This window comes from Periplaneta americana, chromosome 13 (genome assembly GCF_040183065.1).
Source record: "Periplaneta americana isolate PAMFEO1 chromosome 13, P.americana_PAMFEO1_priV1, whole genome shotgun sequence".
In the NCBI taxonomy this organism is placed as follows: domain Eukaryota; kingdom Metazoa; phylum Arthropoda; class Insecta; order Blattodea; family Blattidae; genus Periplaneta; species Periplaneta americana.
In genome coordinates this window covers 62,618,053-62,635,388 of record NC_091129.1, presented here as the reverse complement: position 1 = coordinate 62,635,388, position 17,336 = coordinate 62,618,053, and the positions used below count along the sequence as shown (strand labels likewise).

The following is a 17,336-nucleotide window of genomic DNA, read 5'->3' as shown; positions in this document are numbered from 1 at the left end:
GATATTTTTGTTTAGAGAACAGTTTAAGCTTATGACTAGCGAGATGAGGGGATTAACAAGGTTTTGCAAATTTGTGGCAAGGGTTTACATCAAAGCTTGTTTTGAAGCCCCATTCGCTATTTCAGCCTCAAGGAATGATATTTATCTACTAAAGTCACTCAATGAATATAAAGAAATTGATCCAGAGATAGAAAATGTGGCCAGAAACAAGTTCGTTCAACATCTTTGGTACCTATCGGAGAACTTGTAGGGTTTGCTTTTTTTGATAGGAATGTCCCATCACAAATCAAGTGTTTGATGGTTGAGGCTCTACATAATACGAGAAATAGAAATCGTGACATTAGAGCTACCATAAAAACTGACATTATCAATCAGCTGGAAATAAATGACTTTGTTGGTTCTAACATTTCTTTAATTTTATAGATTTTTTATATAAATTCCTAGGGATTCTTCTCAAAAGACCCAACTGAATGGAAAGATACAAAAGAATTATCAGTGCTGAAGGAATGTTAAAAACAAAGTTGTTAACGACACTGCAGAGCGAGGTGTGGGCCTAATTCAAGATTTCAACCTATTTCTTACGGCAAATGAGGAGCAGAAACAATACTTAATGATGGGGGTAAAAGTTCATAGAAAGAGGATTCCTGATGCAAAGGAGAGTACAATAATTGTGAAATACCATTAGAAGAAAGTTTAAAACTGGTTTTTTGTTTAATGACCAATATTGTTCGTATTTAACATATTTTATTGTAGAGATCTGAAAATTTAAGTCCTGGTAACAACCTCTAAATTTGTTTCTTTTGTAATAAAATTTTACACAGTTCTTTTTTCATGTTATTTCTCACATTTTCACCCCTAAGCCCATTAAACTTTTTACACCTCTGATAAGGACCACCCTAATGACACATAAATGGGCATGTGTTACTTGTAACTTTTGGTCTACTAAACTATATACACTACATATAAAATTTATATGTCATAATTATAGTATCTTTTAAGGCAAATGCAAGGAATTTCGTTCTTTAAAATGCTAATTTATTTTAAACGTGAAAAGAGAAAGTATAATTTTCTGTAATTTAAGTCAGGCCCAAGTTTTTCTGTAATTTCAGTCAGGCCTTAAGTTTTGTTCATTTTTGAAATGACATTTTATTTCTTACAAATCAAGTTTTTTATGTCACACTCTTACAGACAGAAATACTGTTCTTTCTCGTATAATATAAATCATAATGATAATATGAGGTGACTTTACAAAGACTCTAGTATTTTTTGTATGGTAGTTAAAGTTTAATCTTTTTGAAACGCACATTTTCGCAACCTAGTAGCTTAGGGTGAATCGCCTAACTTTACCAACGTAAATATTTCTTACACAATAAATGTTGAATACTGCCTTCACTGGAATAAAAAAATCAGCGGAGGGGCTCATGAAATTAAATAATAAAAGCCATGATCTGCGACACAAAGTTTATTTTGTAAATAGGAACTCCACATTACTTTTAGAAAAACTGTAAGTAGGAAAAGTTACATTAATAACAATGGCGTTTGTTATATTGTATTAAATGAATTAATTTCCAAGTCAATATACAAAAAATGGGATGAACCTCTGCTGCTCATTCGCGTGTCCAGCAAACATGAGAGAGGGTTCTGTTCAAGATGATTGTAATGTTCTCCCCATTTTACAATGTTCTGGATAACTGCCTAATAATTTATTGCCTTAAGTAACTCTCACCCCAGAGCAATACGCAACAAGCAACTATCAATACAACAGGCAATATTTCACCGATCTTCTCTCACACCGAAACAACATGTAATTAGCAGTGGCGTAGCATGAAATTTTGAGCAGGGGAAGCTAATTCAAGTTGTCTTTCATGCAATACGAGAAAACGTATTACAAAAATACAGTCTTAAAATAAATAGTAGTCAATTTCAATTCAGCAGTTGAAGATTGGTTGGAACATCGTAAGTAACACCAATAAGGCATGACCTCAAATGATACGTAATAAAATATGATTTCACGGTTTACACATATCTCTTAACAAATAGACACGTATAACATTAGCTCACTCCCTGTCATACTTAGAGAAATCACAATATTAGTATCATTACGTAAGTATGCGTCTGTCTTTTGGTTGTGTCCTTCATTGACAGCAAGGGAGTCGGTCATTTGTTTTTTAAATCACACTTTTGTTCATAAGTCAGTCTTGATAATACAATTATCCTAAAAAAATTCAAGTACATTAGTGTCAGGAACTGTTATTTCGCTCATTATTTATTATATCAGCCAAATGCACACTAACACTTCAACTGAACACAACTGACGAAAAGGGATAACTCGGAAACTACTTATTTTAAATATTAAAGCTAGCTTCTTTGCGAGCCTTGCGACTAGGGTAGCTTAGTTAGAAAGGGATGGAAAATCTGTGGTGGATTACACAGAAGAAACTGGTTTGCTTGGAAGCTGGTGTGTGCAGGCTTCTTGTTTACTGCTGCATCACAAATCATCCTGAGCTGCCACATCGCAATATTTAACGCGTAAATATAAATTCTATTAAAATTAATAAATTATTTTCTCCATAAACTGCAGGTTTATTATGAAATTATTATTAACTGGGGAAGCTAAGCTTTTTAGCTTACATTGACGCTAAAATCCTCACTGGCTCTGTCAGGTAGAGCGACAGTGACAATGAGCGTCAGTGTATGATATGAAATAATTGTGACTATCCCATTGGACCTTACTTCATAGAAGGTATGCAAACTGCTGCGAAGTATGTTCAATTACTAAATATTAAATAATCTGCCAACAATGTTAGAAAATGTCCTGCTGGAAACTGTGACAGATCAGCATAATAGTTGTCAAGCGCATTCTGCAATTATTAACAGTAGGTAGACTCTTGATAAAATGTTTGATGGACGTTTCATGGGATACAGCATATGCATGAATTGGCGAACCCAGTCTCCCAATCTCACATTAAATTTTTTGAGCAATTTTTGTGGGCTAAATTGAAGGACGATGTCTATCACAATGTACCTACAACACCTGCAACAACACAATGTGGCAGCTTACAACAGGATTTCTCCAAACATTTTGTTTTATAAGGCAGTCATTATGACCGATTGGAAGTATATGTGGCAAATATTAGGTATCACTTCAAACATACACTAAATACACTCTAAGCACTGTCCTGAAATGTCAAGGAACACTCTTTCATTTATGTAATTGCATTTGTACAATTCTGTAACTAAGAAAATTCATGAATCAGAAATTCTTTAAGGGATGATACTAAATTTAATTTGTAAACATGTGTTGCTTGTCGTACTTAATTAAATGATCTCTTCACAAATATAGTTATTATGTTCTTCTTTCATCCTTCTTGTTGTGATAGACATGAGAATGAACAACAGATGTACATCTCAATATAATGTGAAAAACACCGCCATTATTTTTATTATTATTATTATTATTATTATTATTATTACAATTATTAATGTAATTTTTCCTACTTTCAATTTCGCTAAATATAATGTGGAGGTCTCCATTTAAAAAGTAAACTCTGTGTTGGAAATTATTACTTCCTTACATTGTTGAATGGTTTGTATCCTCTCTTTTCATGAGCCCTTCCCACGACTCTACGAGGCCTGTCTAAAAAGTATCCGACCTTAATTTTTCCCGCGTAAAGTTGTGATTCTAAGGCGGCGCCACTGTGCATGGTGGAAGGAGGAACTGTAATGCGCATGCTTGAATTTTTTCACCGCATTCGCTTGTGCCAGTCACTGGCTGGTGGTCGCCAAGTAAGGTGCTGTTCTAGGTGTTTGTCGGATTTAGTTTTCTCGCAAGATGACTGAACGAATTGGGCAAAGATACTGCATCAAATTTTGTCAAAAGCTTGGTGATTCTCAAAGTCAAACAATTCGTAAGATTCAGCAGGTGTTTGGGGAAGATGCGATGGGTGTAACACAAATTAAGGAGTGGTTCAACCGATTCAAAGATGGCCGCACATCAGCGGAGAGTGAGCAGCGTTGTGGCAGGCCCCAAACTGCTCGGAGTGCAGCTGTTGTTGAGAGGGTGCGAAATTTGGTGATGGCAGATCGTCGTTTGACCGTGCGGGAGATTGCCGAAGAGGTTGGAGTGAGTAAAGATTCTGCACATGCAATTTTGTGTGATGATTTGAACATGAACCGAGTGGCTGCGAAATTCGTGCCGAAGTTGTTGTCCCCGGAACAAAAAGACCTCCGTCGTGACGTTGCACAAGACCTTCTGGACACCACCAACACTGATCCTGGGTTTCTGAACACCGTGATAACTGGAGATGAGTCATGGGTGTACGGGTACGACCCAGGAACAAAAAGACAGTCGTCGCAATGGAAGCATCCCGAGTCTCCAAGGCCGAAGAAAGCGCGGCAGGTGCGAAGCAAAATCAAGGTGATGCTGACTGTTTTCTTTGATGTGCGTGGAATTGTGCATCACGAATACGCACCGGAAGGACAAATGGTGACAAAGGAGTACTATCACGATGTTCTCTGGCGACTCCGTGATGCAGTTCGGCGCAAAAGACCAGACATGTGGACGGCGAACAACTGGCACTTGCATCACGACAACGCCCCCGCACATTCATCCCAATTGATACACACTTTCTTGGCCAAACATGGAATTACAACCGTTCACCAACCTCCCTACTCTCCAGACCTGGCTCCTTGCGACTTCTGGTTGTTTCCAAAATTGAAGACACCACTGAAAGGATCCCATTTTGAGAGTAGAGAAGAGATAATGCGGAATGCGACGACGGAGCTGAACACCATTCCAAAAGAAGACTTCCAGAGGTGTTTCCGGCAGTGGAAGGATTGGTGGGCTAAGTGTGTGCAAGCACAAGGGGCCTACTTTGAAGGGGATTAGGGTCCCAACCCCGTCAGGTATTTGAAATATTTTTTCTGGCTAAAGGTCGGATACTTTTTAGACAGACCTCGTATTTCTGTGAAAGCAGTATTTAATACTTTTGTTGTTTAAGAAATACCTTATGTTGCTGAAGTTAGGTGACTTACCATGTACACAGGATTTCCAATCTCGAGCACCCCCGTTATCATGAAATTTCCACATGGGGAAGTCCATGCAAGACTGCTAGTACTCGCACTGTCCAATAAAATTAACACTTTACTTATGATTCTTGGTTCTCAGGCAATCAGATGTATTATCTAAGTTCAGGTAGACTTTAAAGCAAAATGTACTGTGTAAAGCAATGCGTGTTATTTCGTTATTAGAGAATACTTTTACTAAGTATAGATCAAATTGACAGTGTAGAAATTAAATTTGTGAGAAAATTGTGTAAATGTCACAACCAAGCCAATTAGAAAGAGATTTTATTGATAAGTTCGGTGTTAGACAAGAAACCAAACAGGAGAAGGAACGTTTTCACAGAAGAGAAATGGACGAAACTGGGACATTGTTAAAAAAGAAGTCCAAGAAAATTTCTCAATTATCTAGCAGCACAATGTGCAGTTTCACACGTGAAAGTCATACAGATCTTTTATTATATCTCTGCCTCTGTGCAACACCGCAGTTTGTGGTGAGGGAGAAGAGAGTCAGCAAAAGGTTTGCTTTTTAATACACTTATGCCTACAATGAAGATCAGCCACTTGAAATTTAATGGCCACTCACTGGCAAAGATATAATGCAACATCTGTAGAGCAACAAAATAACTGAAATTGTGACTGTTAGATTTCAGTGGTTTAAAGACTGAATATTCCCAATAACAACACTAAAATTCAGTTTTGTGATTGTCTTCTGCACTTTGTACTTAGCGATACAGTGAACTGTCATTTTTTATTGATGAAGCACAGTTACATGTAAATCCCAAAACAATCGTCATTGGAGCTTGAAAGTATCTCATCAGTTCAAGAGCGCCCATTATATGACATCTGCAATGTTCTTCATAATATTACACAAGAAAAAGTGGGGTTAGTGTTCAACAATTTATTGAAGCTTGGCTACAACTTGTTGGAAGTTTGTTGTAATTTAATGCAATATTAAACTCTGTGATAGTGTTTAATTACACTCTAGATCCTGCAGTTTAAATATAAGATTGAAGGGCAGGTTCTATATGCATACTTCACGGTGGATGTGGATCCCACTGCAGTTTGTAAAAGATTAGCAGCAGGCTGAGAAATAGCTGTTACGTCTTAGGGGTGCTCGAGATAGGAAACTATATTTTCAATTGATTTATCTGCAAAATAAAACTAAGACTTTTTCAACTTTATTCTGGGATTTTGAATATCACAGTGAAATCGAGACAAAGATGCTATTTAACTACACAGTAACATTATCTTCTGTCAGAAATCTAAAAGAAAGCAATTATTATCTATAATGGATATTTAGTGACATGACATCTATTGTACCACAAAAGATAATTTATTACTTCTCATTCAAAAGTTAAAACAGAATCGCAAGCTTCCAGTGTAATAATAATGGCTTATATTTCTTGATTAGAATGTGACTGTAGAGTGTATGATCTGGCAGGTAGGGAAAAAAAGATAAAAAGAAACAAAAAGCACTTGACAGTCTTCACTCTGAAGCAAAGTAAATATAAACTGGTTGCTAGTATTTAATTTTCTCTTTGAGGTAGCACTGGTATTAAGAGGGGAAAGGGGCTGTACTTCTGCCACTCACACTGTTAAATTACTTAGAAAATTTTCATTTAAGGAATCACAGAAATATCATCAATCTGTAGTTGAAACATTGTTTCTGATTTGCCATTGCGAGTTTTGTGACTTACATGGCAGTAAGAAACAAGTGAGGATACTATTAAGTATATTCGAAGTTACATATATTAATACTAAGAAAAAACACATTAAATCTTGATCAGGAAGGTTTTTATCCAAGTTATTTAAGTAGAATGAAGCTAGACTTTGTATTACATGTATTTAAAAACAGAGATTCTTCTCTGTTAGTATTCATTCTCAAACAACGTAGTCTTCTCAGTTGAAGGTAAATAACATAAGATTACTGTAACAGAAATCCAGTTACAGAATTAACTGTTCTTAACAATATTAGATACGTTTTACACAAAACTGCATATTATAGAGCATTAGAGATTAAAAAAAAAAAAAAAAAAAACTTGCATGTCGGCATCACTGTTTCAAAGTTGCTGGGGACTAAAACTGTGTCATTAGTGGCAAAAAAAAAAAGTGAATGTAATACATACCGCATAAATTTTTGCCAATTCTGTGTGATAACGCCTTACAGTTGCAATGATAATGCCATAAATTTAATTCATAACAGTTTCTTTACTTAAAAAGTTGGAACATTTTCATTTTTAAATATAGATACAGTATAAATAAGGCTACGAAATGCTTAGTAAATAATTTCTTTATAAGACGAGAGCAATAAACTCAAGTGACATAAAAAAACACAGATTAACATAGTCATACGAAGTTAACATTCAGTCTGCAAGATAATCAGTGTTTTGGTAACTGTCACCAATATAAGCCCGCTTTCAGACATTACATTTAATCACCGTGGCTATGCACGTCACGTCACGTCATGTCACGTCATGTCACTGTAGATTGTAGCTAACCTATGGTTATTATGGTAGCTTTCATACAAAACGGACATGGTGAATCCACCTTGACATTGCTATGTTGAATTAATCTGTTACTATGATCGTGTATGGTGGTAATAGACCATTCATGTCTACACATGTTCTCCCATGCCACATCATCTCACCATGCGTACATATGGTTTCAGTTTTGACACTACCATTTTGTAGCAACGCCATACTGTATATCTGGTCCATGGGAAAATACTAATTTTTTTACAAAAACACTCATCCCTGCCACTTTGTAGCTACTTCTTACTGTATTTTCCCTGGACCAAAAATACAATATGGTGTTGCTATGAAGTGGCAGTGATGTTCTGAATATTTAATATCCTGTTTTTTGGGACAAAAGGCTCGAAGACTAGAAAATCCGTAATATGACAGTGGTTGTCTGGGAGATGTGTGCTTCCAACTGAATGATAAATTTGAATCATTTAAAGATAAAGGCAAAAATGAGATTGTTAAGTTCACATCTTATTTTCAAGACACCACATTTACGAAGGAAGTACCTGTTCATAACAAATCAATCTTGTTTCATTCAAAAGTAGGAGGTAAATGTAATTTTTAAAAGTACAATACACAAAAAATTTCACATAACTTTGAAATTTGGCATTGCAAAAAACAAGGGTTACATATATCCAACATGTCATAATTCAGAAAATTCAGAAATGTCTGATCTATTTTCAAGAACTTCATTACTCTTGGTTGAAATTCTGCTGGTGATGTGATATTTTTCCTACATGTATTGTTTGCTGAAATTACTTCATTTTTCTCACAAATTCATAACTTTTGTAATAAAATTATATAACATGCTCAACTTACCTCAATGGAATTGCTAGTCTCTCCGCAGAATACATTGCACCTCTCATTTTGGTGTTTTGGGAAATTAAACTGTCATTTAATGGCTGGAATAGTTCAATAAATGCCAATAGACATTCGAGAGTAACTGAAAAACTTCAAGTCATCCTTCCTTAATTCTTCAAACAATGTTGTAAACATTTCAACTGTATCTCCTTCCTGATTTAACCCTCGAGCAGGGGCGCTGGCACAATAATGATACCACCGTTAATATATTTCGAATTCTTGACGCAACAATGGTAAGGGAAATGCGACACTACATCTATTCTCAAATTGAATCTTAACAAGCGTGTCAGTTAAGATTCTGACGTGTCTGTGTCGATACATAAGTAGTGATTGACATTTGAAACAGAGACGACGCAAATGGATCAAATCTGCGCCGCGCCCCCGGTCAAGTAAGTGTCATGTAAACTAGTAATTTTACCGTGTTTTATGTTTCTGCGTGTGCGTATATAGTACATTACATTAAATATAAGTAGCCAATATATATTATATACGTATCATATATATTATATATAATATGTCATATTTTATATTATATATAATATACTTTATATTATATATCATATATTTTATATTGTATATGACATAGTTTATATTATATATTCTACAATACATATTTGTAGGCCTGTATTTTACAATACATATTATATATAATTTATTGTTATTATATATTTATATATTATTTTATTCATATCCAAACATAGGCCTACAAATACTCAGCATCTAGTTCTAAAGACTGATGAAGAAATTCAGGCAGTGATGAATGAAGTGTCAGATGACAATGACGATCCTCCTTCTGATGTAGATGAGAGGGAAATTATCAATAATGACGATGCAGATCACAATTCAGACTCTGAAATAGGATACACAGGCTCCTCTTCCGATGAGGATTTAGAGGATAATGACAATTTTTATGTTGGGCGAGACAAAGTGACCATGTGGCGTAAGACTTCATATTCCACATCAAGCAAAACAAAAAAGAAGAACATCGTGAAGATTTTTCCAGGACCGAAGGGGAATGCGAGGGTAGTAAACAGTGAAATGAAGGCTTTTTCTTGCATTATGGATGATAATATAATTGATCATATTATTCGCTGTACGAACCTGTTTATTGAAAGAAAACAAATTGATACTAACTTCACCAGGGATAGGAGATTTAGGGAAGTGTCGAGAAGTGAAATACTTGCTTTACTTGGTTTATTGTACCTGATAGGGACAAAGAAAGAAGTCACACAAACGTGCTAGAACTATGGTCATCTGATGGAACTGGCATACAAATTTTGAGAGCCTGTATGAGTTACGACAGATTTTTGCAGATTCTCAGGTCCATCAGATTCGACGACAAAAGCACGAGAAGTGAGCTTATCAGAACTGATAAATTAGCTGCCATTCGTACAGTACTTGATTCATTCACAGAGAACTGCAAAACGTGTTACAACCCTGGTGAATTCATCACGATTGATGAAAAATTGGAACCGTTTCGTGGCAGATGTAATTTCATTCAATACATTCCCAACAAACTCGCTAAGTATGGGATTAAAATTTTTGCCCTATGCGACGCTAAGACTTTCTTCACATCCAACATAGAGGTGTACTGTGGGAAACAACCTGATGGACCATTCCATGCTTCCAACAAGCCACTGGACATTGTAGAAAGACTGGTGCTCCCATTTGCTGATTCCAATAGGAACCTAACAACAGACAATTGGTACACATGCTACCCCTTAGGTTTATCTCTATTGAAGAAGGGCATAACAATTGTAGGAACTTTGCGGAAAGATAAAAGGGAAATTCCACCTCAATTTCTGCCACACAAAGATCGGGAGATAGGTTCAAGCATATTTGGCTATCAGAAAGATTTTACACTCGTTTCTTATGTTCCGAAAAGGAACAAATCAGTTGTACTGTTGTCCACTATGCACGATCAAGGAGTGATTGACAATGAAACCGAAAAGCCTGAAGTAATTTTAGATTACAACATGACAAAGGGAGGTGTGGATACCGTGGACCAGTTATGTGCAACATACACTGTTTCACGTGTAACAAGAAGGTGGCCACTAGTGCTTTTTTATGCTTTGCTAAATGTGGCAGGTATCAATGCGTATGTTATTTTTAAGGCTAATTTGGAAAATAGGTCAGTTATTCGGAGAGAATTTTTGAAGAATTTAGCCCTTCAACTGATGAAACCCTTGCTCATTGAGAGGTCAATGACTGCTTCCTTACCCTCAGACATCAAAGCATTTCTGCAGTTGTACAAACCTCCAGAAAAAGAACTACATCAGAATGCAGACGAACTGCCAATGAAGAAAAGGAGTAGGTGTGTGCCTTGTGGCAGAAGTAAGAATAAGTGGACGCAGATGAAATGCAACACCTGTCAGAAGTTTGTTTGCCGGGACCATTCAAAAATGATAATTGTGTGTGAGGAGTGTGGGGAAGGAAGCTATTCGTGTGTTGCGAAAAACTGATAGGTTTCATCAAGCAAAAAAGAAACTCTTATTGATATGTACCAGTAATGTAGTAACTGTTATTGACAAATAGATCTCGAAATGTACAACAATATTGATAATGTTTGTAAGGAAATGTGTAACTACCATAGTGAAAATAAAAATACAATATAATAAATAGATAAAAATTATTAAATTTTTTCTTTGTTCTTTTCATTAAAACTATTGAAAATTTAACAAAATGACTGGAGAACGTCAACAAAAGAACTAGAACACTAATAACATTATTTCGATAAGAAAGAAGTCAATAAAACATCATATTAAACAGTTATACGTGAAATAAATGAGTGGTATCGAATTTGCGCCGCGGCCCTGATCGTGTTACAGAAGTTGGTGCCCCTGCTTGAGGGTTAATAGGATGTATCCCAGGAATTCTATGTTTTCTCAAATATAATAATAGGTACAAGCATTCAAGTGGACTAATAAATTTTATAATAACATCTTGAACTGTAGCTATGTGGGCCACATTGCGAATGTCCTGTTAGTAAACCATGAGTAGCCACAGTAAAGAAATGTGATATATGAAAGCGGCCTAATCCCTCTTTTTCAAGAGCATTACGAAATAAGCATGAAAGCTACTCACTGTCGGACTTGCCACTACTGAACTCGGTGCTATGGGTTTTGTCTCCAAGGCCGCTGAATGAAAAGTCACCCTGGAAAGATAAACATTTGCGTTGCCAAATTAGTAATGACGCCAATCCAGCTGCAAACTATCAGGTATCATCTGTGTCTATGCATCTCAAGCAATAACGACTTTAAAATTTTATATTTACCATATAGAGGCATGTGGCAGGGAATATCAAACTTGCATGTAATGATGTAATGAACAGCACACTCGGATTCTATACACTTATTGTAAACACATGATGAGATGGTTTCATTGTGGATATAGGGAAATATAAACTAGGTACATCACTAAGGATATGAATAAAAATTAAAGAACTATGTGAAAGGTATATGCATTTTTAGTCTTTCACAGTGGAATACCCAAAATTCTAATTCAGATCCAAAAACAAATTTATTTATAAATATCGTGATTTGTAATAATTGATAATAAATGTGTGTGTTTGTGTGTGTGTGTGTGTGTGTATATACTGTATATATTTTTTTTTTGCAGCAAGGGCATTTTCCTTTATGAAATTATTATTTCAAACCTCTAATAGAAATCTTTATTATTATTATTATTATTATTATTATTATTATTATTATTTGCTTCTTATTATGGGTTTTCTTTACCGAACATGGAAATGATTCATAAAGCTCACTGTATATTTGTGCTACTATTATCCAGAATTTCGAGTTTGTTACGATTTCCGTGATTTGTTTTCAGCAGTATTCGTCCATTGTGTACTGAGTGAGCATTCTAATAATTTGTACTTAGCACTTTTAACTTCAGTTAAAAAACAAAATGCGAAGTAGATTGTTTCTTAAAGAAATACAAGTCTCTCTTACTGTGTATCCTATTCTTGCTCTTGCTCCAGTATCTGAATTTTGCGTTATTTTGTCATTTAGGGATACAGTATTGTTTGAAACTTCCTTGCTATCAAGTTCTTTCAGAAGCAGAATTTTGCTAAGATTATATCTACATCTGGAGGCGCACCATTAGCCAAATGGCTGGAGTGTGATCTTTCTGTACTAGAGGCCTAGATTCAAATCCTCGATGGTCTAAATGGAATATGTGGTGGACAAAGACATTACTTCCTTAATGACATCCCACCAATTGCCCCAATTATCATCATCATCTATCACAGGAATTACATCTTATGGCCTGTTCTGACATCAGAAGATATCTGAGACTAGTCAATCCATTAGTTAACAGTTGTTCTCTCGTTCTATATCCACTTGGATTACAGTTATGAACACTGTTCGGAATTTTCGTTTCTGATATCCTTTGCAAGTGTTCATTCCAGTCTGACGATTTTGTATACATTCAACTAATTAAATAATTAATAATATATATCATTTTCATGTTCAAAACACCAGCGAGTGGTTGACTATGCATTGGTGCACCACTTTACGAAACTGAGGCTGCTGTGCAGTCAGGAAGTAGACTTCACGTACCTAACGAGGATATTTTATTACATGGTATATTTGTGAATGTTACGGAAGAAACAATAAGAAGTCTGTCGATTATGATAAAGGTCCATAGTGATAAGAAAATGTAACATTGGCATTTTCCTCTTCTCTAATGTCGCTTAGTACAGAACAATGTGGACTATAGACTGCACGCAACTATGTTTTACTAACAGTCTATGCCTTACACTATTTACAAGCTATACAATGGGGCAAGGGAGATTACAAGTTGAATTGTTACATAGTAAGGATACAGGATCTGCAGATATATAATTACAATTCCATTCCACATAGGTACGGCCATTTGTGAGAAGAAATATTCTTTCACACTATTCAGTTTGAGAGAGAATTTTCATTATCACAGGGGTTAATGCTAACATACAGATATACATATAAACCACACCTATAAACAGTAACTATCATGGCATCTATGAGATTTTTCTTTATCTGTTTTGAAGAAATAAACGTGAAATTATCATTCCTGCTAGTTAATCATAAGTCTGAATGAAAAAAAAAAACAGCTTTATGATATTAGTATTAGTATTAGTATTTATTTATTTAACCTGGTAGAGATAAGGCCGTCAGGCCTTCTCTGCCCCTCTACCAGGGGATTACAACTATAACATGAACAATAAGATTACAATTAATATTAAATTTACAATTACAATTACAATAAAAATTAAAGTACGACAAGAATACCTGATTAATGAAAGCTAGGCATTTTATCATAGAAATTAAGAACAAAGAATATTTTTGAATTTACTAAATTACAAATTAAACCTACAATAACAAAATTCTATAGTGATGAAATTACCGGATATTGAAATATTTTGTGATAGATTAAGAGAACTATTTACAAGAAACCATGTCTGAACGAGTCTCAATTACTGACCAAGTGCCTAGTAAGTTTGCATTTGAATTCAATTTTATTTCGACAGTCCCTGATGCCAGCAGGTAACGAATTCCAGAGTCTTGGCAGGGCTATTGTGAAAGAGGATGAGTATGAGGAGGTTCGATGGGATGGTATTGTTAGTATTGTTTCATGGCGAGAGCGTGTGTTCAGATTGTGGTGAGAAGAAAGGTAAGTGAAGCGAGACGACAGGTACGAAGGAATAGAAGAGTTCAAGATTTCGAAGAGAAGGAGAAGTGAATGTAAATTTCTTTTCTTATCTAGTTTAAGCCAACCTATTGCTTCCAGGGATGGGGTAATGTGATCATATTTACGAACATTGCTTACAAAACGTACACACAAATTATGAGCACATTGAAGTTTCGTTTTGTTGTCGCTGGAAAGGTCAGTCAGTAAAATGTCAGCATAGTCAAAATAGGGAAATACAAGTGTCTGCACAAGGGACTTTTTTAAGCAAGAGGGAAGATGAACATTTATCCTTTTTAGCACATGAATAATAGAATATACTTTTCTGCAGGTTTCTGTGATTTGCATGTCCCAGTTGAGATTATTATCCATGTGAATGCCAAGATTTTTTACTGAAGAACTGAAAGGGATATGCACTGTACTTACTTTAACGGGGGAAATGTCGAGGTGCTTTACAGCGTCGGTTTGCCGTTTGTGTCCTAATATGATTGCTTGTGTCTTTCCAGGATTGATATTAAGATGGAATTTCTTTGTCCATGTCACAATCGAGTCAATGTCTTCGTTCAATTTATCTATAGCGTCATTTATTCGATCTAAGCGGGAAGAGATGTAGCATTGAAGGTCGTCAGCATACAAGTGATAGTTACAATGCCTTACATGAGATGTAATATCATTGACATAAATTGTGAACAACAATTGTCCGAGTACCGAACCCTGTGGTATACCTGATGTTATGTTAAGCCAGGAAGAGCTTCGATTCCCGGATACAACACATTGTTGTCTTTCCCGTAAGTAGGATTCGAACCAACTCACAGCAGTCTCTGACAAATGCAGATTTCTCAATTTATGGGTGAGCATGTCAAAATTTACAGAGTTGAAAGCTTTGCTAAGGTCAAGAAGTGTCAGTATTGTTACTTTATTAGAGTCGATTGCTTCACGAATGTCTTCTGTCACTTTAAGTAGAGCAGTGCTTGTGTTGTGTCCAGCTCTGAAACCTGACTGATACTTGTCGAATAGTTTGTGTTCGTTCATGTAGTTAGTAATTTGTCTGTGTACGATTCTTTCCAGTGCTTTTGATATGGCTGGTAGGATACTGATTGGTCTATAGTCATTCGGGTCGGTGGGAACTTTGACTTTTGGAAGAGGAAGAACGAAAGCTTGCTTCCATATTTTAGGGAAAGTTGAAGTGATTAAGGAACTATTGAATATGTGTGCAATTGTAGGTATTACTATGTCTTGTATTTTCTGTATAAGTAATATGCTAATGTTGTCTGGCCCTTGAGCTTTCGTCTTGATGCGTCGGATGGCTTTCATTACGTCAATAGGAGTGACGTCAGTAAAATACAATTTGTCTCGAATTGGGGGAGCTGAGTCAGGCAAAACTGTGTCTTGTTTCGTTGTGTTGTTTAAGGTCGGGTCCTTTACAAAGTGTTCGTTCAATCGGTCAAGTGGGATATTGTGAGTGATGAAAAAAAAAATAGAAGCAATTGCAGTGATACAGGAAAGTTAACTGATCACTATTCTAAGTTATATCACTCAAGAATCAACTGATAGTTATTTTGGTCCAAATTCCAACTCCACAGCATATCCCATATTCTACTACCTACTTACCAGTACATACATACTTACAAATGGCTTTTAAAGAACCTGGAAGTTCATTGCCACCCTCACATAAGCCCGCCATCGGTCCCTATCCTGAGCAAAATTAATACAGTCCCCAGCATCATCTCATCTTCATCAAATCCATTTTAATATTATCCTTCCATCTAAGTCTCGGCCTCCTCAAAGGTCTTTTTTCCTCAAGTCTTCAGACTAACACTCTATATGCATATCTGGGTTTACCCATACGTGTTACATGCCCTGAAGATTGTTACATTGTTAATTTTGGCCCCCCTACCCCATTATCTCCTGGCCTAGTTGCCTCATAAGTGGTGCCTTCTTGATATGTCAGACCTATCTCCGGACAGTTGACTAAACAACAACAATCAGTACTCTTGATTCAAATAAGGACTTCCAAAACTATATGTGAATGACTATTCTCTGTGGCAAATTTCCTGCATATGAGAACCAGTCGGAGATGAGGGGAACCAATTGGAGATTGCTGCAGCTTTGTAATATAAATGGCTTGTGCGAGAGAGTGAAGTCTCGTGTGAGAGAGATGGCAATACCGGTGCCAGAGGGTGTGAGAACTCAGTTTCTTGCCACGTGAAATATTTATCACATTGTAGTTTCTAAGATAGTCAATCAATCACGCTGTAATTTTTGTGATTGATAGATGAATGTCTGAGGAAAGCATAGAAACAAATTCGAAATCAAAATATTTTTTTGGAAACAGAGAGAAAAAATAATAACTTCGAAATGATCTGTTCCAAATAGACATTTACACCTTCTAAAGGTGGTAAGTGGCAAACTTCTTTGTTTTCACGTTAGATGGGGGCTCAAAGGACTCAATACCCAGCTTTTTGTCTGTTAAAAGAGGAAGAACACTGGAATATTAAAAAAAACTCGTAAACTCTAGATATCAATTGTGAGGGGTCTGCATAAAACACAACCTTTTGTCTCTCTTTTATCATTACCACTTGCGTTACTGAATGATAAGGTGCAACAGAAATATTCTTTCACATGAACGAGAAATGACCTGCTTTTGTGCAAATATAAATACAGAGAAAGAATGGTAAGTGTGTGTCAGTTTGACCACGTGTGTTTGTTTTCTGATTTCTTGTATCTATGTGTCTTCAGGATGCAGGCATTTTAAATAATAGTGTTATTCTTCCAGAATGTGTTAAGATCAAACACTGCGCTATAACCCATACCCTTGTAATACAGTAATTGTATAGAGGGAACAGTTTGACCTAAAATTACGTTTTTTTTTTTTTTTTGGACATACTTATGAATACATTCTCTTTATATCTGGCAAGCTACTGAATTTCAGAATTACATAAATTCCCGACTGCCAATGTCCCCTTTGACAGCAATATTCCTTTATTAGGCAACACTGCACTCCTGTGATTCGGGGGAGCTGTGAGGCTGCTGAAGGTCATATAAAGGAGATTTGCAGAGGAGAATAGGTTTCGAGTTTTGTAACAAACACAAAAAAAAAAAAAAAAAAAAACTTTTATCTAGCGTTAGGTCTTTCACGGTTATTTTTCCACGAGTTTAATAACAAACACACAAAAAATACTTTACCTAGTGTTAGGTCTTTCACGGTTATTTTTTCAT

General features: G+C 35.8%; 1 protein-coding gene across 12 annotated transcripts in view; it reads right to left on the bottom strand.

The window, feature by feature from the left end:
• Unc-115a (Uncoordinated 115a) overlaps window positions 1–17,336 on the bottom strand; it is a 609,469-nt gene that overhangs the window by 32,731 nt on the left and 559,402 nt on the right. For all 12 annotated transcript variants that reach the window (XR_011335573.1, XM_069843363.1, XM_069843357.1 and 9 more), the window contains one exon: window positions 11,532–11,601. Coding sequence is in view for 11 of the 12 variants with exons in the window: in XM_069843363.1 (XP_069699464.1) it covers window positions 11,532–11,601 (70 nt within the window). In the remaining variant the exon portion in view is untranslated. The remainder of the gene's footprint in view (window positions 1–11,531; window positions 11,602–17,336) is intronic.